The sequence below is a fragment of the Saccopteryx leptura genome, chromosome 1 (assembly GCF_036850995.1).
Source record: "Saccopteryx leptura isolate mSacLep1 chromosome 1, mSacLep1_pri_phased_curated, whole genome shotgun sequence".
NCBI lineage: Eukaryota > Metazoa > Chordata > Mammalia > Chiroptera > Emballonuridae > Saccopteryx > Saccopteryx leptura.
The window spans coordinates 257,767,059-257,792,675 of NC_089503.1; the positions used below are offsets into that span (position 1 = coordinate 257,767,059).

Here is a 25,617-nt window from a genome sequence, read left to right on the forward strand (position 1 = left end):
TGCGTTTGTGTGAGTGTGAGAGGATATTCATGGGGCAAGAGGGAACCAGGACAAGGGGTTCTTTGGGGTCTTTGCAAATGGCCACAGATAGCAAACAGAGCCCCGCCTGGCTGCGAGACATTGAAGAGCGCTGGCCTTCCTCCCTGACCAGATCACCTGCCACCAGGGACCTGGCCCCTGCCCTGGCTGGATCGGGTGGGTGTGGCCTGAAGGAAGACACCCTGGGTTTGACCCCAGAGTCTTTGAGCTGGGGCAATGGGGGGCGCCCCAGCTGTAGTGTGCCCGGCCTCCAAGGGTGCCGGTCTGAGGTTTTGGCTTGCTCCTTTGGGAACAGAAAAGAGAGGAGGAGAGGGAGGAGACAGAGGTCGTGGCACGAGAGAAATCTGGAATGCTTTTGTGTTAAGGTGCCTCTGCCGCCACTGTCTGTGCTGATGCAGCCGGGGGCTCCTCAGGTGGGGGGTCTGCTTTGGAGAAATTCATCTCCAGGATATGACGCTGTAAGTGCCGCACCCACTCTTCCTGGATGGAGAGAGGTCCCTGGAATTCCACCTCACAGAACCTGTGTGGAGGACAGAGAGAGGGAGGAGTGGCCAGTGTCCTGGCTACACCCTAAGTGTCCAGCAAATCTGCTGCTGCTCAGTGTGGACAGAGCAAGCCCAGGACTTGAGGGGAGGGACCCCAGAAGCCAGATGTTCTCCAATGGACAACTATCTCTACCCATCATGGGGTATTGGCAGGGTCCCCTGGAGTTCCCATCTCTATGCTCAAAGCTGTGTGCTGTCTCAAGTATGGGTATGGGCCATCTGGCTTTCCAAGCACCTCCACCATCTGACTGTAAGCATGTGCTTTGGTTGGAGAGAGCAGAGAAGCAGATCCTGCCCCTCTAGGCTCTAGGACAGAAAGATGAAGCTGGGGAAAGGAGGGTCAGGCCCTAACAAGCACCTACCCTAGTCATGCACCCAACTCTCCAGCAGCTCCCAGCCCTCATGGCCCTAAGGGAGGTCTCACAGCATAGGAGTCCCAAACCCAAGCTTGTGGCTGAAGAGAATCCTACTTCTGACTTGGCCTGAGGTGGCCTTCTCACATCCCAGACTACCAGTTTCTGACATTCACCTAGACTTTGGTAAGAATGAACTAAGACCTATTTTTTTCTTAATCAGGCAGATACTTGTTGAGAGAGTTTACTGTATTCCAGGCACAGTCTGAGAGCTTTATAAACATTTAACTCTTAGTCTTCATAACAAAGTAGGTAAGCCTATCAACTCTACTGTAGAGGTGGGAATATTGAAGCACAGAGCAGAAAGTCTTTGCCCAAGGTACAAGTGCTGAGCGTGCTGCTAAGTGTAAAACGTCACTGGCTACAAAGCTCACGGTCCCAGCTGAATGCTCTGAGGCACCTTTGTCTGTGAGAGGCCTTTAGCCTAGGCCCATCCCATCCCAGTGCATTGCTCCCTCTCCCGACCCCAAGCAGCCCGTCCTGTTCAGAGGCTCTGCGTGACCAAGCCCCAAGCAGGTAGCCGCCTCCTTTCCCTCCCTCTCCCAGGGGCCTCATACCTGCACTTGAGGGTATAGATGTTGCCGACGAACTTAACCAGTGATGTCTGGGGGGGACGGGGCACCAGGGAGGGGACTGGCCGGACCCGGGGTGGGGGTTGCCGCACCTCCTCCAGCTTCTGCTGCAGGTCATTGGCCTCCTCATCCCCCCTGGATGAAGATGTATCTGCAGGACGGGCTTGTCGACGCTCAAATTCTATGGTGTGGGGAGGGGAGAGGGGTGGGAGATAAGCTGGAGGGCAAGGTCCCTGGGGAAGTTCCTGCCTTCAGCAAATGATGGGAGTCTACTGTGGAGATTTGTAAGATGGGCCAGCTGGTGCCTGGATGCCACTGGCCTGGGTGACAGGTGGGATGGTGGATAGATAAGTGAATACAGGTTAGCAATTGAGGAAGTGACTCCAGGGCAGATGCACATCAGAAAACCCAGGGGGGGGCAGCGGGTGGACCCCTTGTGTCCATCGCCCTCATGACCCCCTGCCCCCAACACTCACTGTTGATGTTCTGCCGCTGGTGCTCCTCAGCTTTCACAATGCCTGGGGGGCTGGCTGCCAAAGGCCGCTCACCACTGTCAGCTGCCCGGCCAACCTCTGGCCCTGGCTCACCCCCAGCACTGCGGCCCACCATGGACAGGCCCCCAGGTGCCAGCCCCAGGGGTGGCCGCTTGTCGCTTTCACGGCCATGGCCAGCACTGCGGAACTTCTTGGTGAAGGGGCGGCCACCCTGGATGTAGCTGCGGTAGGCGCCCACCTTCTGGGGCCGATGCTTGATCCACTCGCTCAGCGTCTCAATGGGCGAACCATTCACACACCACTCAGTCACGCCGAACTGCCGCAGGTGTGCCCGAGCATGGCTGGCCAGGGCCTTGCGGTTTTCGAAGTAAAGACCACACAGCTCACAGCAGGCCTCGGTGGCTGCAGGCAGAGGGGGCGCTGCTGAGCTCCAGTCCCAAGGGAGCAGGGTACCCAGAAGTTGCTGCCCAGATCAGGAGCCAGTCCCCGCCTCCCACTGGGGCCTCGACCCCTGCTGGGGGTAGGCATGCGTTCAGCAGTGCCCAGCCCTGCAGGCCCCGGCATATGCCCTCCCGAGACCCTTCCACCCACTGCTTACAGGAGTGGGAGGTCTTCTCATGGAGGGTCTTTGCCTTGAAGGGCAGTTCAGTCTGGATGTAGGTCTTGGCCTTGACCTCTGCAGGGAGGAGGCGGTCCTCCTGCAAGGGCCGCTTGGCTGCCACTGAGCCCAGGTAGGTGGTGGCTGAGGGCTTGGCACTGGTGATGGGTGCCAGACTGAGCTCGCGAGGTATCTGGGCCAGCCCAGCTCCTGGTTTGCCTGGCCGGCCAGCCATGGGCACCAGCGGCAGGAGGGGCTGCACGGGCCCAGGAGCTGCTGTGGGGGGCCCATCTTCAGCCAAGGCAGGGGCGAGGTCTCCAGCTGGGGGCTCCTTCTTGATGAGGCATGGCTTGGACTTCTTCTTAAGGATTTCTCGAAGTGTGTCGATGGGTGAACCATTGACAGACCACTCAGTCACACCCATCTGTCGCAGGTGTGAGCGTGCGTGGCTGGACAAGCCCTTGCGGTTCTCAAAGAACTCACCACAGAACTCACAACGGATGTCACGCACTGGCTCTGCCCGCGATGCTACACAGGGTCAGGAAAGAGTGGAAGAAGAAATTGGCTACTGGCAGAAAGCCTCCAAACTCAAGGCCAATGTTAACTACCCTGCTGACCTGTTTGTACAGCCCCAGAGCCAAATGACCTACTCCCTTGTCTGCCTCCAAGGGCTTTTATTCTGTCACCTCAAAGTCTAGCTGGCTTCCAGATGACTCCCTGTGACATGGTAACGTATTAAGGAGCAAGCATTCCCTTGATCCCGGGCTCAGATGCCAGGGTGGCCGTGACTCCATGTGACGCTAGGTAAGCCACTTCCCCTTTGAGCCTCAGTTTTCCCCTCTGCAAGGAGATGAAAAGTTCCACCTCCCCATGTTACTGGGATGGCCTAAAGCAGGAGCAGTTCAGAGCACGTGGCATCAAGCAGCATAAAATCACATAAACACTAAAGCCTAGGGCTAGGCCATCCTTAACTGCTAGGCATGCAGTAAGAATTCAGCCAACCTGGTAGTGCAAGAAGGAAATCAGTAACAGGGACATTAAAACTACTGCTTACACATAGCTTTTTTTTTTTTGACAAAGACAGAGAGTCAGAGAAATGAACGAAGGACTGGCAGGAAGGGAGACAGATGAGAAGCATCAATTTTGTCGCAGCACCCTAATTGTTCGTTGATTGCTTTCTCGTATGTGCCATGACGGGGGGGGGGGGGGAGGGTGCTACAGCCGAACCAGTGACCCCTTGCTCAAACCAGCGACCTTGGCTTAAGCCAGTGACCATGGGGTCATGTCTGCGATCCCCCTCTCAAGCCTGCAACCCCCGCTCAAGCTGGTAAGCCCACACTAAAGGCAGATGAGCCTGCACTCAAGCCGAAGACCTCGGGGTTTTAAACTTGGGTCCTCTGTGTCTCAATCCAACGCTCTATCCACTACACCACTGCCTGGTCAGGCACACATAGCTTTTTTAAAGCTGGTACCGTATAAGCACTTCACACCACTTCAGAAACCATATGAGTAGGGACCGTGCTAATCTCTATCTTCTAAAAAGAGGAAACTTACAGGTCATATATTGCTAGCCAGTGGGGCAACTGAGATCCTAACTTGACCCTAACTCCAAATGTCAAGCACTTAGTGACCACAAATGTCAGAAACACAGTTTAGATGCTGACTTATGGTGGGTTATACTCTGCCCATGGCAGACATTACTAATTGAGCCCTGCAATCTTTCTCCTTCAGAATCTGGTTGGTAGCCACAAGCAACTGATTGAAGATGACATAAGAAATAGAATCTTTTTGCTGCCACTGAATGTATCAATGAAGGAGAATCAAGAAGCAGGTAAGATGGGGGTGAGCTTAGCAGGACTATACGGCTAGCCCCTTATCCTCTGGACCTGTGCATCCTCTCTTCCATTTCAACCCTGGCCCTCTGGGTACCCTGCGGGGAAGAGATAAGGAAATGCTCCCACCCGACCTGTGCTCCCTGGCTTGCCCCAGGGTCACACTTACACAGGTTCAGAGGGGCCAGGTCTTCCCGTGGTGCTGCCCAGGGACCCTCAGTGTGTGACTCCCCATGAAGGGCCCCCGGCAGCATCTCACGCTTGATCTCCACACGCATTTGTTCAGGTTTCAGCTTCTTGGTCAGGGAAGGTGCAGCCAGGCCCGAGAACATCTTTCGGGCCGTGGGAGGAGGAGAGGCAGTTGGTGAGTGGCCCAGGGGGCTGCCTGGTGGTGGCGGCAACTTTTTGGCCAGGGGCGAGAGGTGAAGTTCTGCAGGGCTGCGAGTTTCCAGCGAGCTGCCAGGACCTCCACTGCCCACTACCTTGGCCAGGGCTTTTGTGCTGGGTCCCAGTGGATTGGGTGGTCCGCCAGGCCGAGACTGGGTCCGTCTCTTGAGGATCTCACGTAGTGTGTCGATGGGCGAGCCGTTGACATACCATTCAGTTACGCCCATCTGCCGCAGGTGCGAGCGTGCATGGCTGGAAAGACCCTTTCGGTTTTCAAAGAACTCACCGCAGAACTCGCAGCGGATGTCGCGAGCTGGTTCCGGGCCTGAGGCTGCAGCAGGAGAGAGGGGCAGTTAGCAACATGGGCACCATCAGCATTGTCTCCTGTGGGTCTCCTGGTCAGCTGGGTGTGGGCAGCCGCACGCCCACAGGCTGGGGTGGTGGTAGAGGGCAAGTGCAGACCAGGAAGCTGAGGATCAGGGTAGGGGTCAGACAGCCGGCAGGAGTGAGGGTAAGCTCCAGAGAGCCATGGGCCCTCGGTCCTGGCGGAGGACGGAACCAAGATTCCACAGCTCTGCGGGTACTGACAAGGAGTGGGGCAGGAGGACAAAAAGTGGCAGCCTAATTGCCATGTGCCTTCCAGACCAGGGACAACCATGGGCACCTTCCACACCAACAGGCAACACCCCACCCTTGGCCTTCATTCTCAAGGAAGGTCACAGTCATGGAGGTCAAAGGCCAAGAGGGAGGGCATAATAGCCAACTGCCAACAAGATCTCTGGGCTGAACCAGCCCACTGCCAAGGGCCCCTGTCTACTCCCTGCCCCAGCAGGGAGAGAGTGGGGAGAGGGCTGCGACCCCCCCCCGGGAGGGGCTCCAGGGCCCGCAGGGAGGAGGGGGCAGCTGAAGCGAGAACCTACAGAGGTTGAGAGGAGACGGCTCCACATCAGAGGCCCAGAAAATGCCGGCAGCTGCGGCGGCCGAGAGGTCCTGCTTCCCCCAGGGGTTGGCCATACCCGCAGCCTTCAACTTGGCTTTCTTGGCCGGCGGTGGGGGGGGGAGCAAAGAGAGGGCCGCAGAGGCGGGTGGAGGCCGCCCGAGCTGGGCCAGCACGCCGCGCCCGGGTGGGAGGCGATTCTGGACTCCGACCCTCCTGATGAGCCCGTGGAGCACGTCTATGGGGGATCCCTTGGCGTCCGGGTCGCTGACGCCCAGGTGGCGCAGGTGGGCACGGGCGTGGCTGGACAGGCCCTTGCGGGTCTCAAACCAGGCACCGCACAGCTGGCAGTCCAGCTCTCTGCCCCCGTCACTATCTAAAGCTGCGGAGACAAAACACAGGGTGGGGGTTCACGGCCGCCACCTTGGCTGGCCCTGGGGAACTGAGGCAGGAGGGCCTGGTGTGATTCTCAGCTGCTCAGGCCATCCAGGGTCCAAGACTTATGCCGCAGATTGATTTTAAGAGGTTCTGGGAATTGGGAAGTCCTGCTTCCTTCTTGTCTTTTAACATCAAAGTGAGTGTAGAGAGCTCAAAAGATGTGGGGTAGAAGCAGTAGCCCAATTCCAGTGGTCTAATCTGATGCTCCCAGGCCTTCTTCCCTGGAACCCCAGCTATCGGAGCTGTGCAGGGTGGGCGGTAGGTACAAAGCAGGGCCCTGCCTGGCTGCCCAGCATCGTGCAGCCAAGGGCACACCAGCTTATGGCCTGTTTCTGGAAGCACAGTAGACCATGGAAGCAGCTTCACTGGAACCTGAGGTGCCAACTGTGGTGTCCAATTGAGCAGGGGGCCAAGACTCTGGGCTCATCACCAGGCTCTAGGGGCTACCAATGTGTGGGAAGGCCTGACTTCCTTAGGGCCACCCCAGTGAATCCTGCTGTGTCTGAGGAGGTTTTTTTCCCACAGCCTACTTAGCTAGGACCACAGGCAGACTGAACCTGGCACAGTCAGTGGTGCCTCGGCATAGGACTGATGGCTGAGCATGTGAAGACAGGGCCAATCACAGGACCTCCTGTCAGGTGGACCACTTGTCTACCTGCAGGACCCAAGATGCTCCACAAGAACCCTTGTTCCCTTCACTGCCCCAACCCTCAGGCCCATATATGGCCAAAAGTTGCTCCTAAGTGGCAAGGGTGACCCTAGCTGGCTTAGCAACCACAGCCAAGCCTCTAGGGGAAAAATAACAAAGTACAGTGGGAGACAGATGATAATATGTAGCTTGGCCAGCACAACAGGAGACACAGCACCATGACCAATAAATACTCTGACCCAAGATACAAGAGCTGTGGTCTCCATTTCCCCCACCCGGGACTCTATGGCCCAACCTGAGGCCCGCACCCTCCCAGTGCTGGCACCTCCCTCGGCTCCCAGGACCCACACTCACTGAGGTTCAGGGGCCCCTCATCCTCAGACTGAGGCCACTGTGCCTTTGGGGAGGCCGACCGGGGGCTCAGGGACAGCTGGGGGCTCTTGTCCTCAGGATTCTTGGGGATAGGGGAGCCTGCCAGGGTCAGTGGTGCCTTCTTGAGGAGTGGGGAGCTGGGCGGGTGAGCCAAGCCCTTGGCTGAGAAGCCAGGAGGCGACTTGATGGCCTTGTTGACAGCAGGGGCGTCCAGGGGCTTGGCCAGGGTAAGCAGGCTCTGTCGGGGGGCCCCAGCGACCACCTCCTTTGGTGAGCTGGACTTCTTAGTCAGGCCTGGGGGCAACCCGAGGGGTGTGTCGGGCAGGCCCTTCTGCTTCACGAGCTCGTAGAGGAGGTCGATGGGGGCACCGCTGCTCTCGGACTCGGCCACACCCAGCTGCCGCAGGTGGGAGCGCGCGTGACTGGACAGACCCTTGCGTGTCTCAAAGCAGGCACCGCAGACCTCGCAGGTGGTCAGGCTCTGGGCTGGAGGGTAAGAGAGAGGCCAGGAGAGCCAGCTGTGAAGCCCCATAGGGCCTTCTCTCCCATTTCTCTTCCCCTGGGGCCCCATTCACACAGGCTCCTTATAAGGGTTTTGCTTCAGTCAAGCGCCCAGGATCCTTAAAATGACCTCAATGAGGCAGAAATTGGCCTGTCCAGTTTGCAAATAAGGAAACTGAGTCTCAGAGGATGGACGAGTTGTACCCAAGCACACACAGCAGGAGGAAGAGTCCTACTGTGGTTCGGCTGGTAAAATGCCTTTCAGATCTCCAATGTACCTATGTCCTGGCAACAGGTATTCACACAACCTGCCAGACATGCACTTAACACAGCTAAGCCCTGGTCACCCTATCCCACTCAACTCATGCCCCAAACCCTGGGTTGGAAGCCCCAGCCACAGTCCCTGTGGTTCCCTGCACACTCTTCTGCAGAGAGTTCTTGGCCCTGCTTGTCTGCTTCTTTGCCTCCCCACTTCCCAACTTCATGATAAGGACCAGGTCTATTTTTCATCTCTCACACAGAGGTCCAGGACAGTACGTCACTACTCAATAATGACCTGAGAATCAACACAAAGATAAGGCAGTTTCATGAGGATGATCACATAGCTAACAAGGGTCAGTCAGTTAATGAACTGGGTCTGAGTATGAGATCTTGACAACCGTGCCCATTGCTTTTCCAGATGCCCCACCCTTGCCCAGTGAGGGTGAAGCTCAAGGCCAGGCAGCAGCAACTCAGTAAAGACAGCTGGTGATGTTTCCTTGGTACTTTGGGGTACCAGAGAGAAATCTGTGGCCAACCAGGGGCCCCACATTAACCCCCAGGCCCAAGAGCTACCTGTGAGTGTGACCAGCCTGGCCAGCACCCCCACCCTGCCACCTGGGCCACTCACCCTTGAGGTCCGGCAGCTCTTGCTTGCTGCCATGAGGAACCTCTGCAGCTACTTTGCTGCTCAGCCGACTGGCCACCTGCTCCAGGGGCCCAGGAACAGACAAGCTCTTCTTGGGGAGCGGTGGGGAGCCCAAGTCCATAGCCACCATGGTGTTTTCCTCAGAACCCAGGCCTGTGAGGTTGGGAAGACAAGTGTTGCCTGGGCTGTCTACCCCCATAAGGACTGACGGCAGGAACATGGTGGTGGGAGGAACTTTCTTCCTCATCCTTGGCTCCTGCTCTCACTCTTGGAGGCAGCTTACCCTACGGAAGTTGAGGCTCCATCCATAACCTCCAGAACCAGTATGACATAGGGATGTAAAGGCTGCCCACTGATAGCAGAGACTGGGAACAGCTTCCACCCCAGACTCTGAACACAGACAAGTCAGGAATGCAGTGTTAGTCTGAGATAAGACTCCCATCCTAGAAGATCTCAGAGAAAATCTTTCTTTGGACAGAACTGTGGTGGGGAACATCTTTCAGTCTTGGAGGGAAATGGGGGGTGATGGTCAGAAGAATTTGGTTAAGAGAAGGCCAGGGTCAAAGGCCAGAGAGGCAATGCTAGGCGAGGAGCCAAGGACAGAGAGGAGGCTCAAAGGTACTTGTGGGCAATCTCCAAGTAGAGAAGACAGCTGCGGCTGGGGCTGCAGAGGCAACTGAGGGACCTCCGGCTGGGCTAATCACAAGCTGAGCTCTAAGTGCGGTAAGGTGAGAACGGGTATATTTATGTCTGGAGACAGAAGGGGTGGGACTCGCAGAACTTAGTATAAAGTTTGTGAAGCATCATCTATCAGGCCAGTTAGGTTTCCTTGGATTGGGTGTGCATGAAGGCAGGGAGTCAAAGGTGCATGTTCATGGTCTATTTTTTTCAGAGAAAGAGGCCTGAGAGGCCTGTTGAGCCCTAGGATTAGTGCTTAGAGCATGGATGGACAGGGCTCTGAGGATTAAGGACGGTGTGTCAAATGGAGCCCTGGAGGCACTCAGTCTATGATGGGGTGCCGGCGTGTCCCCTGCTCAGTTAGAGTCCTTCGGAAGCGAGAAGTCAGGAAGAGGGGGCCAGTGGGGCCGGGACACCGAGGACTTTGTCAAAGTCTCCCAGTGAAGTGAAGTGAAGTGAAGTGGGCACGTCTGTCAGGTGGGACACGGACCTTGGAGTGGGTTTCCGCGCCGGGGAGACCGTAACTCTGGTGAAGGACGCTCCCGGGGCTCCAAGTGGAGCAAAGGGTATCTGTCAGATGGGGCAAGGGTCCCAGAGAGTGCCGGTGGAGTATTTCTGAAGCCCGGGACCCTGCGAGCAGCGACACGAGGGCCGGGACCCGCGCTACTGGAGGGCCTGGGGGGGAGGGGCAGTCCCAGAGACTGGACGGTGGGTGTCGGGGGTAGCAGGGGGCGGGCAGGACGCCGACTTTGCCCTCCCCTAACCCTCCCCGGCTCGGGTTCTTACCCGGCGCGGGCGCGGGCCCTGGCCCTGGCTCTGACTCGGCCTTGGGCCCGTCCCGAGGCGGCGGCGGAGGCGGAGGCGGCGGCGGGGGTGGGGTCGGCGGCAGCGGCGCGGGGAGGACCGCGGGGCCTGGACTCGGGGGGCTGGGCGGCGGCGCCCCCGCGGGCGCGCGCTCCCGGACACCCCCCGCGCGCGGCCCCGCCGCCGCCTTGCTCTCCGCTTTTGTCACTCGGCACTGGGCGGTGGAGGCGGCCATCTTGGCTCCGGCACACGCGGAGCGGCCGCCCCAGGCGGGAGCAGCCGAGCGCCGAGTACCGCCGCCAAACCCGCTCCGCTCCGTCCCGCCCCTTGGTGCGCGCCCAGGGCGACCAGCCAAACACCGAGCGCCGCGGCTCGCGGATGCACGCAAGTTGTGCTCCCAGCGGCGGCCAACGACAGTGCCAGCCCGGACAGCTTTAGGGCTAGGATGGAAATCCTCCCTCCACACGCATCCGCCTTAATAGCCGCCAGGTTGCCAGAGTCCCGACGAGCGGAACTAGGACCTGGAACCCTACACCATTCCCTTCCCTGGAAGCCTCCCATCCGGGTCTAGGATCCTGGAGGATCCCCGATTCCCAACCTCGAGGATCCTCCCAACATCATTCTGACCGCGCTGACCCGCAGTTCTACAGAACTCCCCACACGGCCGGCACATTTTAAACACAACTCGCTTCTCTCTAACACTAATCTGATTTGCCCTCAGCTGTTACTTGACAGGTGGGTGGGGCCAGAATCTGACCGTTGCCCCGCCCCCAAGTTGGCACCCGCTCCTTACGACCCATATAGTGAAGGGTGGGAGAGGCTTCTTAGGACAGCTTTGCAGGGACAATGCCCAGACCTAGCCATAATCTTGGCCATCCTTCCTCAAGGATCTTAACCATCTCTCAACCGCCCACCGCCCCTGAGCTGCCCCTCACCCTACTGAAAGACTGATCATAGCTCCCCTTCTCAAGGACAAAGCCAGAGCAGTGCTGGACTGCTTCCTCATACTGTAATAGTTGGCCAGCCCCCTAGCACTAACTAGGAAGCTGACACATTGGTCTTGTGGTAGAAACAGTTTCGCCAGAGCTCCTGGCTGGTAAGGGATGTGAACCTGGCATTCAGGCCTCTGACCTGCAAGCTGTACCTCCAATCCAATTCTGAGACACCACAAACCTAGCCAGGTATGTGAGCTGAATGCCCAGGGGGCAGTCTCCAGCAGAGGCAAGAAGCCTGAGGTCACGTCCCCACTCTGCCTTTCCCCAAAATGTGATCTCAACCCACTACTATACTCTCTCTGTGCCTCAGTAACCTTATAGCCCTCCCCACCCTTTTGCAGATCCTCAAATGCCCTTCACTGGTAAGGGGGCTTGCACATGGGACCAACCTATCCCAGAGTACAAGGTAGGTCCCTGGAAACTCCAGATAAGAGAAACAAAGAAGGAAGCCTCAGCCTGAAGCAGTCCAGGACAAACACCAACCCCCACCATATTCAGGTATCTTCTCCATTCCCCAAAGCCCACTTACTCCTCACTGCCAAGTTCTCTGTCTCAAGGTTCAGTAAAGGCTTCCAAAAAGTCAGGCTTTGTAAAGCCAGGTCCCTCTATGGTGCCCAGCCTGAGTCCTCTTCAAAATATTACTTCTGCATTTCCCAAGCCATCTCACTAGAGAGACCACCAAATATGCTGTTCAGAAGTCTAGCTCTACTGCTTTGTGGCTATGGCAAAGCAGATGACCTAGTTTCCTTATCCATAAAACAGGAACATAACAACCCTTAGCCACATGGAATTGCTTTGTGGCATATGTGTGATGAAACCTTAGTACTCAATTATGGGAGCGATTATCACTGCTGCTGGACAAATTAGGCACCATTGAAAATGTAGAGTGTAGATTCTAGATCTACACTGTCCAATAGGATCCGACTAACCCTGTATCTTTCAAGTGTTCAACAGCCATATATGACCAGTGGTGGCCTTATATTACAAGCACAGATTTCCATCATCTCCGAAAGTTCTACCAAACGGCAGGCACCATTCTAGATAGAAGAGGTCATTAAGAGCAAGGATCTGAAGCCTGACCTGCCTGAAGTTTCAAATCCCAGATCTACCACTTCTAGCTGTGTGACCTTAGACAAGTTAATTAACCTCTCTGTGCCTCAGTTTCCTCATCTGTAAAGTGGGGCTCATTGTACCACCCTTATAGGGTTGTCATGAGGATGTACATGAGTTCATGTTTGTAAAGTGCTTAGAACAGTATCTGGCTCCTAGTAAGAGCTCAGTAAGCATATGTTAAAATCATAGGTAAGGCAGGGTGGAACTGGATCAAGGAGGAGCCCTGGGCCAGTCACAGTAAAACAAAAGTGACCTGTAAGTGGCAGAGTGGTTGTGAGGACAGTTGTCAACATTTTTTGTAGAGTAACTTAAAACTCTTTCAGGAAAGGGGAGTGGTTGCCCCCCTCCCATCCCTCTATCCCTCCAGGCTCCTGGAAAGGGTCAGGGCTCCACACCTGCCCACCTTCTCTCCCCTTACCATCTCCGTAGACTGGCCCAGGGTCCTCAGCCCAGGTGGGTGGGAAGGGCACTGTGAGAGGTAAGCGGGGCCTGCGGGAGGTCAGATAGACACCAGGCATTCCCCCAGGCTCACGGCCAAGGGGACTGAGGGGCTTCTCAGCAGCCGAGGTAGCCAGCAGCTCCTGTAGGATGTTGATGGGTGAGACGGTGAGCTCCCAGTTAGTGATGCCAAAGTCACGCAGGTGGGCCCGGGCATGGCTGGAAAGGCCAGCCCTTGTGTCGAAGCCAGCCCCGCAGAAGTCACAGCGCATCAGGCTGAAGGTGCCAGGGTCGAAGTTAGCCACTGTGGAGAAAGAGAACATGGACTGCCTGGGAGGGAAAGAGGAAGTGACTCTACAGTCCCAGCCCTTCCCTCTCCCAGGGCTGCTCATTCTCCAAGGATCACACACTTGGTGCTGTTCCTCACCTGGATGCCTCCCTTCCCCTTTGCCCATCAGGCTCCTGCCTATATCAGTTCCTGAGTGTCCTCCACACACACTCCAAGAAGCCTTCTCTCCTGATCTCCCAGGTTCCCCCCTCAACAGCTCATAGCATCAGGGACCCCACCCTCAAACACTTCTCCAATTGTGGACTTGCAATCATTTGGGTGAATGATCAATTAAGACCCTTCTTATGTCTAGGGCTCATGTTTCCAGAACTTCCCCCACCACAGCCTTGGTCAGTCAACATCAGAACCACCTGGTTTTGTGGCTGTCCACCCATGTCCCTACCCCCAGTGCACATGCACACACACACTCTCAAACACCATACCAGCACCTCCCAAAGTGCTTTCCATGCCTGTCAGCATCAGAACCACCCGGGGAACTCGTGTTGGAGAAAGACCTCTGGAATCAGAACTTTGGTGTCCAGGACTCTGCATACCTCACAGACAGCCCCAGGGATTTTGAAGCCACCAGGGTCCCACCACTGCTGGGCCACGAACTCCAGAAGAGCAGAGACTGCTGTTCCATTCACTTCTGTGGCCCCAAAGCCCAGAACAGTGGGGATCTCGCTCAGTAAATATTTGTCAGATGAAGAAACCAATGAAATCCCCTGCCTGGTGCTGACTCCTCTGCCTATATTCCTTCCTCCAGCTGCTGGAAGGGCAGGGGCATGGGGGTATCCCCACACCTCCACCGAGGTGCTTGCCTTTGCTGCGGCTCCCAGTTCTTCCCAGAGGGGAGGAACTTCTTCCCAACTTCACCCAGCTTGGCACTATGGGAGGATTTAGAGTGAGGGTTGGTTGGTTCAGACTCAGCTGCCCAGCTGTGTGTCTCAGGGGCCTTGGAGGGAGGTGGGTGCTAGACTGAAGCCCCCCTACCTTTTTTCTTCTTTTTCTGGAAGGAGAACCTGCGTTCAATGGCCTTCACCTCCTCAGCGGAAATGAAATGCCGCACATTGTAGCTGACGCCCACACGGTTTAGGTGGCCCCGTACGTGGTTGGCCAGGCCAATGCCATTGTGGAAGCGATCAGGGCAGTAGGGACACTTCCGCTCCTCGTGCTTCAGCACCACTGCTGGGTCCCCATCCAGGATTTCGTCCAGCCCCAGTGGGCTGCCCAGTGGTGCATCCAGGAGCAGGAAGTCCAGGGGGTGGGTGCCTCCCAGACCCAGCTCCTGGGGCTGCAGCTTCCGGGGCCCCCTGGTTGCTGCAGCCACGATCTGGGACCTTAGCACCAGCACAACTGGCACCATACTGAGGAGCTGCTGCTGTTGTGCAGGTGAGGCCTTGGCTGCCTGCAGGGCTTCTCGGAAAGTTCGCTTCAGCTCCAGGGCTGGCTCTGGGATGAAGCCAGGGATGGCAAGGGGTGGTAAGCCCCCATTTTCAGGAAAAAAGTCCATTTCTGAGGCCAGTTGTATGTTTTCCTCTTCCTCTTCATTCCAAGGATGCCTCTGGTCCCCCAGTTGGGCTGGGAGACCTTGAAGATGGACAGCATTTTTGCTTCTACTGGGCTGCAAGGAATAGAGGGTGGATGCTAGTGGTGAGGGAAAGGCTGGTCTTCCCAGGGGCCTCTGGGCCACGCTCTGCGGTAGTGGCTTTGATAGTGGGAAATCCCTTGTGCCCAGTTGCTGACAGCCTGGGCCAAAGGCCAGGCTGGGGTCGTATCCAGCAGGGTTCTTCCGCCATGTGGGGGCCAAGAGCGGCTCAGTGTTGCCAAAGTAGTCCTCAGCAGTTTCAGGGAAGTGGGCGTACACATCCTGGCTGGTGCCAGGCTGGCTGGCAGGATCCTCCTCAAAAGCCTCGCCATCCTCCTCCCAATGGGTATGGGCGTGCACAAGCCTCACATGTTCCCTGAGCAGGCTCTTGCTGGGTGCTGGGAAGCCACAGAAAATGCAAGCATTGAGGCCCGAGGAGGCTCCATAGGGCTGATAGCTGAGGGCAGTGGCATCAGGACTTGGGCTGCCACCCCCAAAGGGCTCTTTGGCAGCCTGGCCCGGTAACTCGTGCACATGCAGTTTGGCATGCTGCACAAAGGCTTTGGAGGAACTGGTGCCAAAGACGCACTTGGGGCACTGGAGCCGTGCCTCCCGGCCCTCATCACTTGGAATCCGCTTCAGCTTCTGGATTTCTTCGAGGATCTTCTCCCTAGAGGCCTGGTGCAGCTGCCGATGCTGCTCCAGGGCCCGGGGGTCAGCAAAGGCCCAGCCACACTCACTGCAGGTCAGTGGGGCCAAGTTAGCTGGAGGCTCCTGGCCTGGGACTTGGCGGTGCTGGTTCATGTGCTCCAGAAGGTGTTCCTTCTGCCTGAAATAGATGCTGCACTCCACGCATGGGAACACAGCTGGGTCATCATCCTCATCCTCATCTGGGCTGGCCACCCCCTCAGCCACCTCCTGCAGCAGCTCACACAGGTAGGGACCAGTCCTAACCGGGGGCAGCAGCGGCTGCAGTCGCTCCACAGATGCTTCCGAGTTCACTGTCCAGGTCTGAGTGGCCACTTCCATGGCTGACCTAGACAGGCACCACTCCACAGTTGGCTGGGCCAGACTCTCTAGGTCTGTCAAGTGCTTTCTAGTGCCCACTACCGCCAAGGTCTTCGTGGTGTCTTCTACAGGCACCAGCACTGTCCTGAAGGAAGTGAGAGGTGGCGGTGGGGGTGGCAGGTCCAGGGGTAGCCCTGCATCCTGGGGTGGGGACTGCTCATCTGCATCTTGGAGCCAGTTGAACCTGGGGTAGCCCTGGGGGGAATTCTCCAAGAGTTTGGTTTCACCCTGATGGTACAAGAACCTTCTAGAGCCCTTGAGCTCAGTGTGGGGCTTGACAGTTTTCACAATGACCGAGTCCTCGAACCTCTGCTCAGATGGGATGCCCTCCCCAGCTTCCTGAACCAGGGGGTGCTCCCAGGGCCCCCGGCCATCAGGGAGGCCAGGGAAGTGGCCCAGGAGATGGGGTGGTGGGGAGCCCGGCCGGAAGTCCAGGCTGCCTCCATCCCAGCAGCTGCAAAGAAGTGCCAATGGGGACAAGTTAGCCATGGGCCTCAGTTTCCCTTCCTTGGCAAGGGTAGAGGGTTCCTCCCAAGCAGTCTGAACCAGGCCCCCGAGACCCAGCCCGAGGGTGACTTCAGAGTGGCTAGGCGTGTGGGTATGAGGGGGGAGGAAAGGGAAGTATTTGTGGACCCTTCTAGAGTTGTTAGACCAAAAGCCAGGTTCACCTCCCAAGATGCACTTGTGCATATAGCCTAGCCCTGTTTGTAGGGGAGTGTGTGGAAACCACACTGGGGTCACAAGGTGTGTCCCCAATTCTGGTGGCACAGTCAACTCTCATCTGTCCCCTGGGAAGGCCCAAGGCTTAGACCTATGCTCCAAGCTGCTTTTGTATTAGTCTTCCCCGAACTGAGGTGATATAGTGATTTAGTTTCACCTTTCCAGCACTTTTTTTTTGGGGGGGGGGGACAGAGACAGAGAGAGAGTCAGGGAGAGGGATAGACAGACAGGAAGAGAGAGAGATGAGAAGCATCAATTCTTCGTTTGCTCAAGCCGGATGAGCCTGCGCTCAAGCCGGTAACCTTGGGGTTTTGAACCTGGGTCCTCTGCGTCCCAGTCCGATGCTCTATCCACTGCGCCATCACCTGGTCAGGCTTTCCAGCACATTTGCTGAAACTCTGTGGCATGAATGGCTGCAGGGACATAACTCCCCTTGCCACTTTACCCCGATCCCGCATCTCCCTTCACGGAAGGGTAGAGTCAGGAGAGGTGCAAAGTTCCCACTCAGCCTCTGGCCCCAGTGACCCTGACCACCTTCAGGGGATGTGATGTCACCTCACTGAGCCTCAGTTTTCCAATCCTAAAAATGGGACAAGTCCAAAGAACCAGGAGCTTATACGCTCTTATGTAAGATCTAAGGAGCTTTCATATCCATAACAAGGAAAACTTAACATATGACAGATACTTATTTAAATGATCCCTACCACAGCCTTTCAGCAGGGGACCTTGACCACATGAAATGTAGTGTGAAGATGACATAACTTGGTTCTGGGGAAATGCTTTGTTTAGCTCAAAGCCTGGCTCCCATGATCAATGTGGGTTCTTACTGTAACTTCCTTCATTTCCAAGATCCTGCCTCCATAAGGGACTGTCAACCACACCAAGAGGCTGGTCAGAAATCATGGGGTCACCTCTCTAAGCTCCGCTGGTGACATAAGATACTAACAGGACCATTACCCAAGGGCTGTGGAAAAAAATCAGTGGGGTAACCCTGTGCCAAGAGCCCAGCATACAGTGAGCACTCAGCAACAGAGAGATATTATTAATCCCCATAGGACTATTATTACATATTAGTATGCACCAAGCCTTTTAATAAAGGGTCATTGCCGTCAGCATTATTGTTGATTCCTGTTCCTACTCAACATCCTTTGGATCCTTAAGACAATTGTGAGATGCATCTTATGGACTTTACAGATGAGGAAACTGAGTCTCATAGAGGCCTGGCATCATTCTAAGGTTCTAAGGGCCAACTGGCACAGACAGGACTCCAAGGGTCCAACCTCCAGGTTCCTGCCCCTCTGGCTCTGCTCCTGGCAGGGATAATGAGAGTTGACTGTCTCTGTTCATCCCAGTCCTCCCCCAACCCCCTACACATGCCCAGAGGCTTGCCTGCTGGGAGCCACCTCCTCTTGCCTGGCTTCCTGATTCCCTCTGGTCCCCTTCTCACTCCCGGGGCTTCTCTCAGGCCTGGGCACATCCTGCTTGCCCCCCTGCCCTCCCTGAGGTCAGGGCCAGCATGGCACTCACCAGCTGCTGATCCGATGGGTGGCAGATGTGGCACAGGGGAGGGCTTCGCTGAGGCCGGGATGGGGCTGCCCATCTGCAACAGAGAGGGGAGACCCTGAGGGGCTGGGGTCCCCCTGGCTGGGACCCTTTGCACCTCAGCTCTGGGAGCCCTACTGGGCACCTTGTGAGGGCCCAGCTCCCCAACTCTCTCCCCTGAGAGGCCTTTGGCCTCTACATTCCTGAGCCCCGAAAGGGGTTTCCTTAAAGGACTCCCCTTAGCTCTCCTGGGGGACATCAGCGACTTGCTGCCTTCAACCATCCTCTTTGTCCCTGATGGGCATCCAGTGTGATTTTTTAAAGTCACACACTGGTAAAAACTCATCTGGCTCCTCATACCTATGATAAAAGCCATATCCCAACCACCACCTACAAGGGCCTATGAGGTCAGACCTCTGTAGGTCTCTCTAGCCTCACCTCCCTCTCTTCTCCCCTCACTTACTCCACCCCATCTTGTCCTGAAGACTTAAGCCCATCTAGTTTCTTCTGGCCACAGGGCCTTTGCATTGGTTATTTCCTCTGCCCCCAAGAGCCCTTCCCTAGCCACCTTCTAAAATGAGCTCCTATGATTTTCTGTCTTATCACCTATTTCATTTCTCTCTTAGCACTCTCTGAAACTGCCTAGTTCCTTCTCCGGATGGCTGCATGCCTGTGGCCCCTGCTAGCTTGTAAGCTCCCCTAAGAGCAGGGACATTTTCAGCCTCATTCACGGCAGCATCTAGCACCTGGTATATAATAGGTGCTCAAGCAATCCTGGCCAGATGATGAGTGAGGAACTCTCTAGCCTGAGCTGCGGTGTTCCCGTCACTGCCTTCCAGACCCCCTTCCAGGCCTACATCCTAGAATCAAATCCCCTCCTGGGACTCCTCACACAGATAGAGCCAACTCTCCATTATCCACCTGTGGAGCCGCCTGGCGCAACTACAGGGATCCTGGTGTGCACCTCCTCTGCCTGACACCCCTGCCTAACAAGGCGAGTGTGCCAACTAGGGTTCCTGCCAATGGCCTGGGCCAGGGTTAACACACTGGGGGAACTTGCACCCCATCCAGAGCCCGACAGATGCAATTGCTGGATTAGTATCAATTTGAAAAAGGGCCAGAAAGAGGACTGTGCCGGGGCTCATTCTTTTTCGAATCCTTCACCATCAAATTTTCCCAGGACAGTGAAAGCTGTCGGTCAGGAGCCAAAGAATTAAAAGTATGGGTGGGAATAGGTTCAGAGGTCACAAAGTTGTGGTCACTGCCTGAGGGTCTTTCTGCTGAGCCTGAGAAAAGGTCTGTCACTCTTGCCGGGTGGCCTCTGGAAGGTGAAAATGCTAATGAGGTATAGAGATTCATTGTCCAGAGCAGTTTATCACCCTTGATGCTGTTGATATTTGGCACCAATTATTCTTTGGTGAGGGCTTGCCCTATGCACGGTAGGATGCTGAACAGTGTCTCTGGTCTCCACCCCCACCCCTGCAGTTATGACAACAAAAATATCTCCAGATATGGCCAAAATGTCCCTGCGGGCAGGGTTATCCCTTGTTTGAGAACCTTTGCTGAGATAGATGAGGAGCAGAGCCAGGCCAGAGGTATGCATGGATGCAAGGGCTGGTGTCAGAGTGGGAGGGTGGGGTGAGTGGGGTGTTGGAGACAGTGCGGTGGTTGGGAAAGCCAGACCTGAACCAGCCAAGGGAGCAAGACTACAAGCATCAGAGGTGTAAGCTTCTTGGGATGGGGCAACCAGTTCACCGGCAACAGGCCCCAGCACAGTCACAAATCTCAGGGTCTGGGTGTCCTGCTTCTCAGATTCTGGGACCTCAAGCTCCTGAGATTCCAGGCGTCCCAGATTTGATGATTCTGCAATTGCTGTTGTCTAAGAATGAATGCCATGAGCCAGGGGGCCGCATTGGCCTCTTTGAGCAGCTCCAGTAAGGCTCCTATTTTTAGTGGCAGTGACTTTGAAGGAAGGAGGCCAAACAGAGCCCCATATCCGGGATACCCAGGGGCTAGGAGCTAGGAGCTCACCCAGTCAGTAGGGATCCAGCAGTCCCTATGGGTCAGATGAGGCAGCCAGGATGCAGCCCTTGGCAGTGGCCATGCCAAAGGGTCCTCATGGACTCCCACCTTCTGGGATCCCCAAGAAGTTTGAAAATGAGAGAAGGAACACAAGAAGAGTATCTGTGAGCAGCTTGAACCCCTAGCCAGACAGCATGGAAGAGTGGCCAAGAATCTGAACTTTGGAGTCAGACTGATCCTAGTTTAAGATTCAGCAGTGACTGGAAGGGCATGCCTTTCCTATTCCAAGCCTCTGTATGTGGGAATAGCCACCGACCCTCTCTCACATTGCAGGTCACCTGTGCTAAGGAGATCACAGTAAATGTTCCATCCACAGAGGCAGCAGTAGTAGGGAAGGGAGGAGCTAGGAGTGCCCTAGGGGTCAGGGCTGGCTTGACATCCCAGGTTGGGAGCTGGAAGCTGGCCCCAGAACCTCACTCCATGCTCTGATTTCCTCTCCAGCCTGAGGCTCCACAACGGTACACATGTTGTTTGTCCCTGGCTCCCTGGTCCCAATGTCAGTACACATCAAACTCTTCACCAATCTGTGTGGACCATGTTAGCCCCCCAAAACTTGGCTGTACCTGGGAGGCCAACCAGAAAGGCCAAATATTGGGGGGTACTCTCAGGGAAGTTGTGGGGGATCCAGGGCAACAGCCATACTAGAGGACAGAGGAGGCAGTGGACACATTCATGTCCAGGCAGATAAATTGGAAGGTGGCCATTCCAGGGGTACCCTTTGGGGATTCTGAGGGCTTGGGGTGGCTGAGGGAGGGCCCAGGCTTTGGGGTGAAAGCAGCAGCCCCAGAAACTATTCCTATTTATAGCATCACAAGACTACTAGGGCAGGTGCCTGTGCCAGGGAAGGGGGATAAAGCAGGGCAAGAGGGCAGTAGGGGGTGGGGGAATGCCATGTTCGAAGCCCAGTCCCTCCTCCAACCTCCAGGCCAAGACCTCACTTCAAGCCATCCCCACCCATGCCGCCATTTGTTCAGGGAGCCACTAGGGGCGGGCCTGGAACCCCCAACAGCCATTCTCCTTCCCCCCAGGCACATGCACTGGACCTTCGTTGATTCCCTGGGGGAAATGAGGACACACCTACCTACTTACCTGCGGCTTTTGCCAGGTAGGGAAGAAGCACCCAATTTCTCAGAACCAGACCCAGAAAGGACCCCAGGACCCCAGAGCATGGCTCCCATAGTCAAGGTCTTGGGTCTTCTCTGCAGGGAAGTTGTGGAGGCACTGTGACCTGGGACAGGGTCCTGCCTCTCTCTCAGCCTCAGTTACTAAGGGTGTGGAAAAGGGGATTGCTAAGGTTCCCTGAGCTCTGATATCCTTGCCATCCCCCTGTATAACACCTTCAGGGGCCACCAGTCATCTCCATGCCAGTGCATGCATGGAGCCTGCTGTCTAATTCGCTGTCCCTCATCCTTGATTCCTGCATGTCCCCCAGACTTGGCCAGACAGGACTTCCCCCATTGCACCCCTAGCAACCGAATCATAACACCTGGTGGCTGGTTTGCCTTCCTGATCCCAGATGGCAGGGTCCATGAGGGCAGGAATACCCCAGTGCCCAGCACAGGAAGGTGCTCTATAAACATCTAAGCATGATGTATGTTGCTAAGGGTGAGTGAGGGAGATCAAGGATGCCTTAATGAAGTGTGGGGTTAAGGATGAAGGCTGTTAAGCCAGGTTACTGACTAACTTTATGACCTTGGGCAACTTAAACCCTCTGGGTGTGTTTCTCCATCTCTAACATGGGATAATAACCAAAGCTACCCACAGGGTTCTTGAGAATGCCATGAGGGGATCATATAAAGGGCTTGGCAATTGGGTACTTGCAGATTTCTGGAAACCAAGGCCTTCAGGGCAGGCCAAGGAAATGAAGGGAGATGTGTCTGGTGCATCAGCCTGTGCCACCACTCTCCAGCCATCCCAGGCTCCTGGCTGGTCCTTGAACATGCCAATCTTCTCCTCACCACAGGGTCTTTGCACTGGCCATCCCTCCACATGGTTTGCCCTTCCCACCATTCATTCCATGTTCAACTCAAATTCCACCCCTTCAGAAAGGCTTTCCCAGGTCTCTCTCCCAGCCACAGGTCTGGCAATCTATTGAATACCTTCACAACATCTGTCACTACTTGCCCTTATTTATTTGGTTATTGTCTGTCTCCTCTACTAGAATGTCAGGCCCCAAGGGCAGGAACTTGTTTCTTGTTTATGGCTGTATCCCCAGCCTAGAAGAGAGACTGGCACATAATAGATGCTGAGTATTTAATGAATAACAAATCTTGAGGTGGGGACAGTGTGAGATTCCCTTTTGCTGGGTAAACTGAAGCACAAAGGGCTGGTTGTCATCCCTAACTACCCAATCTCTCCCCAGCCACTAGAGGTTACAAGCTGTTCTGGCTTATGGCCTGGGGTAGAACTCACAAAGACAGTGCAGCAGGAGAGAGCGAGGATAGATTGCTGGGCAGTGTAACCCTGGGGAACAAGTGGGTTGGGGCAGGGAGTTTGGGGTTCTAAACTGGGCACCTGGACCCAATCAGTATGCTCAGAGGAGGGAGCCAGGCTGATTTGAGTTCCAAGTCCGAGCTCCTTGGCACCCATTGTGTGGCTTTGGTCAGGTCATTGGCTCATAGGGCCTCTGTTTTAACAACTGTAAAATGGAAAACTAAGCAGAGTGCAAAGAGAAGGCTCTGGACCCAAGCAGAATCTGAATCCCACCTCAGTCCCTGCTGGGCTGGATGACCTGGCCCACTCTGAGCCTTGGGACCCAGGGCCAAAGGGCCCACTTTCTTACCAGAAATGTCACCTCTGCCATCCAGAATGTCTCGGGAGCCCTCCTTGGTGATAGATAGGTAATGGGTGGGCCGGAAGATGCCACCATCCCCCTCAGTTGCCTCAGCCCCACCTTCGATGTCCTCCCTTGGTGCCGGGCCAGGCAGTCTCTCAGGGCCTCGAGGACGGTCTGGGGCAGCCAGGCCACCTGCCAGGGGGCCATCCATGGATGCTCTCTGCTTGACTCCACTCAGCTGCCGGGCTGGCTCAGTGAGGCATTGTAGGTCTGGTGGTAAAGAGACAGGTGCTTAGCAGGGGTTGGAAAGGGATTTTCCCTCAGTTTCTCCTTCCTTGAAGCCCCAGTTCTCACCCTTGCAGCCTACTACCTCAGTTTACCTCCTGGCTCAGGTGAGCTAAATAAATGGTGCTGAGGCCTTATCCCCATACAGTGTACAGAGAACACCTCTCTATATACAGATCCTGTGCTGCCCCAGTTTACCCATTTTATACAGGTACACTCAGCTACCTTTTTTCCCAGCATTAATCCGACTACTTCTCACAGATGCCTTCCTTTTGCACTTTCGTCAGTTGTGCCCTCACTTCCATGCACACATATACCCTATGTCCATGCCTTGGCATGCATGTCCACCACTTCTACACTCTGATCTTATACCTGTCGAAAGTCCTCCCATCATTACCTCTGCACTTTTTCCACACTCCAACCCTCCCCCACATAATCGTAGGATTCTCCAGCATCAATACCTTCACCCTCACAACAGCCTCAAGTGACCCCAGATTAACCCCTTTGCTTTCCCCCAACATTACCCCTCATGCACACCCAGCCTGGGTTAATCCATCCCACCCTCCCAAGATCTCTCTAGTCTCAGGCAATAGGGACGGATGGGGCTCCTGGTCCAGAAATGAGGACCCTGAGGAGGCTGTGAGGGTGGGGGCTGTCCTCTACACCTATAAATACCTTCAAGGTAACGGCAGAAAGTGAAGGGCAGGAATGAGGCGCCCTCCCTGGGGAGGTGGTGGGGAGGCCAGGCCCAGGCAACTGGGGCGGGGCCGGGGCTCCAGGCCTGGCTGCAGGCGCTGCCCTGGGGGCCTAGGGGCTCCCACGGGGCCCGTCCGTGGACTGGCAGTCGTGGCGAGGGTCCCTGTCCAGGCCTGGAGGAAGCACCTGCGGGTGCCCACCGGGTGGGCAATGCCGGCCGGGAACCGGCGGGACCGCAACTTCCAAGCACTTTGGTAGCGTGGGGAAGGGGGCTCCTGCCTGGACGGCCCCCAGGAGTCACAGGGGTGGGAGTGGCGCCGCGCTAGCGCACCCCTCGGGGGACCAAGGTCCAGGAGCTGCGCCCTCCGCCCGTGCATCTCGGGGTGGGAGACCCCGCGGGACGCGCGGAGGTGGGGGGAACACCTGCCTCAAGACCCCCCGCTCCTCCCCCCACCTGCGCGGCCCCGCCCCCGGACAGGCCCCGCCCCGACGGCCCCGCCCCCTCCCCCGCTACAGGGGGTCCCAACTGGCCCGGCCCGGCCGGGCCTCCCCTCCCCGCTCCGACTCCGCCCCGCCCGCGGGCTCCCCAGGCCAGACCGGGCCTCACCGGGGAGGTGGCGCCGCCAGCCAGGCGCCGGGGTTGGGAACTCTCCTCTTTGGTGCAGCCGTCGCTGCCGCTACCGCCGCTGCCGCTACTGGTGCCGGTGCCGCGGCCTCCGCAGCTGCCGCTGCCTCCACCGCTCGGGGGACATTGTCCCTTTAAATCGCTCCCCCCCCCCCGCCGCCCCGCCCCCCCGGCGCGCCGCCGTGACCTAAGCGCGACAGCCCTGCCGCGCCGCCATGATGAGGAGGTCCGGGGCGCCCCCCTACCCCCCCCCCACTCCGCCCCAGCGGCGCCCCGGAGGGGGTGCGGTCAGCGTGAGCGCGCCATGTTGGGAGTGGCCTGGTGGGTCACTCTTAAAGGAACTCTCAGCCTGAAAGTCCAAGGAGAGGCTCTATTACCATGACAACACTCTTGTCCTCCTGTCCCCAATGGCTCTTCATCACTCCACTGGTTCGTCCAATGCTATGCTCACTAATAGAACCAGAAGAATGGGAAGGGGGCAGAGAAGTTCCCCTATGGGTCACTCATAGATCATTGAGGACTCCACCTAGCCAGTCCTTAGCCTTTAGTCCCTAATCAGCTACCTTCCAACGACAAGCTCACTCCCACCATCCTCATTATCCACACTGGACTTCAGCACCTCCATGCCCCCAGAGCCGGCCCTAGGTTTGCACGGCTAAGCCTGCCTTTTCCACTCAAATCCAAGAGTTGCAAACTCCAGGACTAACCTCATCATCCACACAGAATAGGTCTGTTGCCTTCTCCCAGCCACCACCCATCCACATGTCCAACCACCCATTATCTTCCCACCCATTCATACACACATTCAATTGATCAACCACATATCTACCCATCCAATCAACTAACCACCTATCCATCCACCTCTCCAACATCTACCTATTCATCTAGCCAGACACCCACTCAAACCACCCAGCCACCAACCATCTAACCTACTCATCCATCCACCACTCAACCAACATCTGATCCCATTAGCCAGGTAGTCACCCTCCCAAATCCCCACACTCATCCACCCATCTGAACATCCACTCAACTCACCCATCCATGTCCAGTCTACCTGTTCATCCATCCACCATCCAAGTAAATACCTACTGATCTATACAACACCACCCTTACCTAGACAGAATCTTTCACCCAGCTACTGGAACAGCCATCAATCATCAATTACATATTAACTTGTCTCCTCCACTGGTGTGTT

General features: G+C 56.3%; 1 protein-coding gene and 1 long non-coding RNA gene across 11 annotated transcripts; one reads left to right on the top strand and one right to left on the bottom strand.

The window, feature by feature from the left end:
* Positions 1-25,480, bottom strand: WIZ (WIZ zinc finger). Of its 10 annotated transcripts, none has more exons than XM_066348257.1 (13): positions 25,458-25,480; positions 22,823-23,086; positions 17,944-18,016; positions 14,034-16,150; positions 12,693-13,016; positions 8,667-8,837; positions 7,259-7,762; positions 5,801-6,199; positions 4,663-5,211; positions 2,662-3,189; positions 2,046-2,465; positions 1,555-1,750; positions 1-559 (listed from the first exon to the last, which is right to left on the bottom strand). In XM_066348257.1, exons 1-13 carry the CDS (start codon positions 25,459-25,461, stop codon positions 400-402), a joined length of 5,709 nt encoding a protein of 1,902 aa, XP_066204354.1. In that variant the 5' UTR covers positions 25,462-25,480; the 3' UTR covers positions 1-399. The 10 variants fall into 10 exon arrangements, with proteins under 10 accessions (XP_066204354.1, XP_066204363.1, XP_066204368.1 ...); XM_066348266.1 differs by lacking the exon at positions 25,458-25,480 and adding an exon at positions 24,405-24,548; XM_066348271.1 differs by lacking the exon at positions 25,458-25,480 and adding an exon at positions 23,777-24,230.
* On the top strand, positions 9,320-13,156 carry LOC136380510 (uncharacterized). Its single transcript, XR_010746963.1, has 3 exons — positions 9,320-9,412; positions 11,503-11,659; positions 13,095-13,156. It is a non-coding gene; the product is annotated as an uncharacterized lncRNA (long non-coding RNA).
* Positions 25,481-25,617: the final 137 nt, after the last annotated feature.

Excerpts from the sequence above, each read along its gene's own strand:
- WIZ (XM_066348257.1), bottom strand. Across the intron at positions 1,751-2,045 it reads CCAGCGGCAGAACATCAACA|AATTTGAGCGTCGACAAGCC; the intron begins GTGAGTGTTGGG and ends CCCACACCATAG. Across the intron at positions 560-1,554 it reads ATCTATACCCTCAAGTGCAG|GTTCTGTGAGGTGGAATTCC; the intron begins GTATGAGGCCCC and ends TCCTCCACACAG.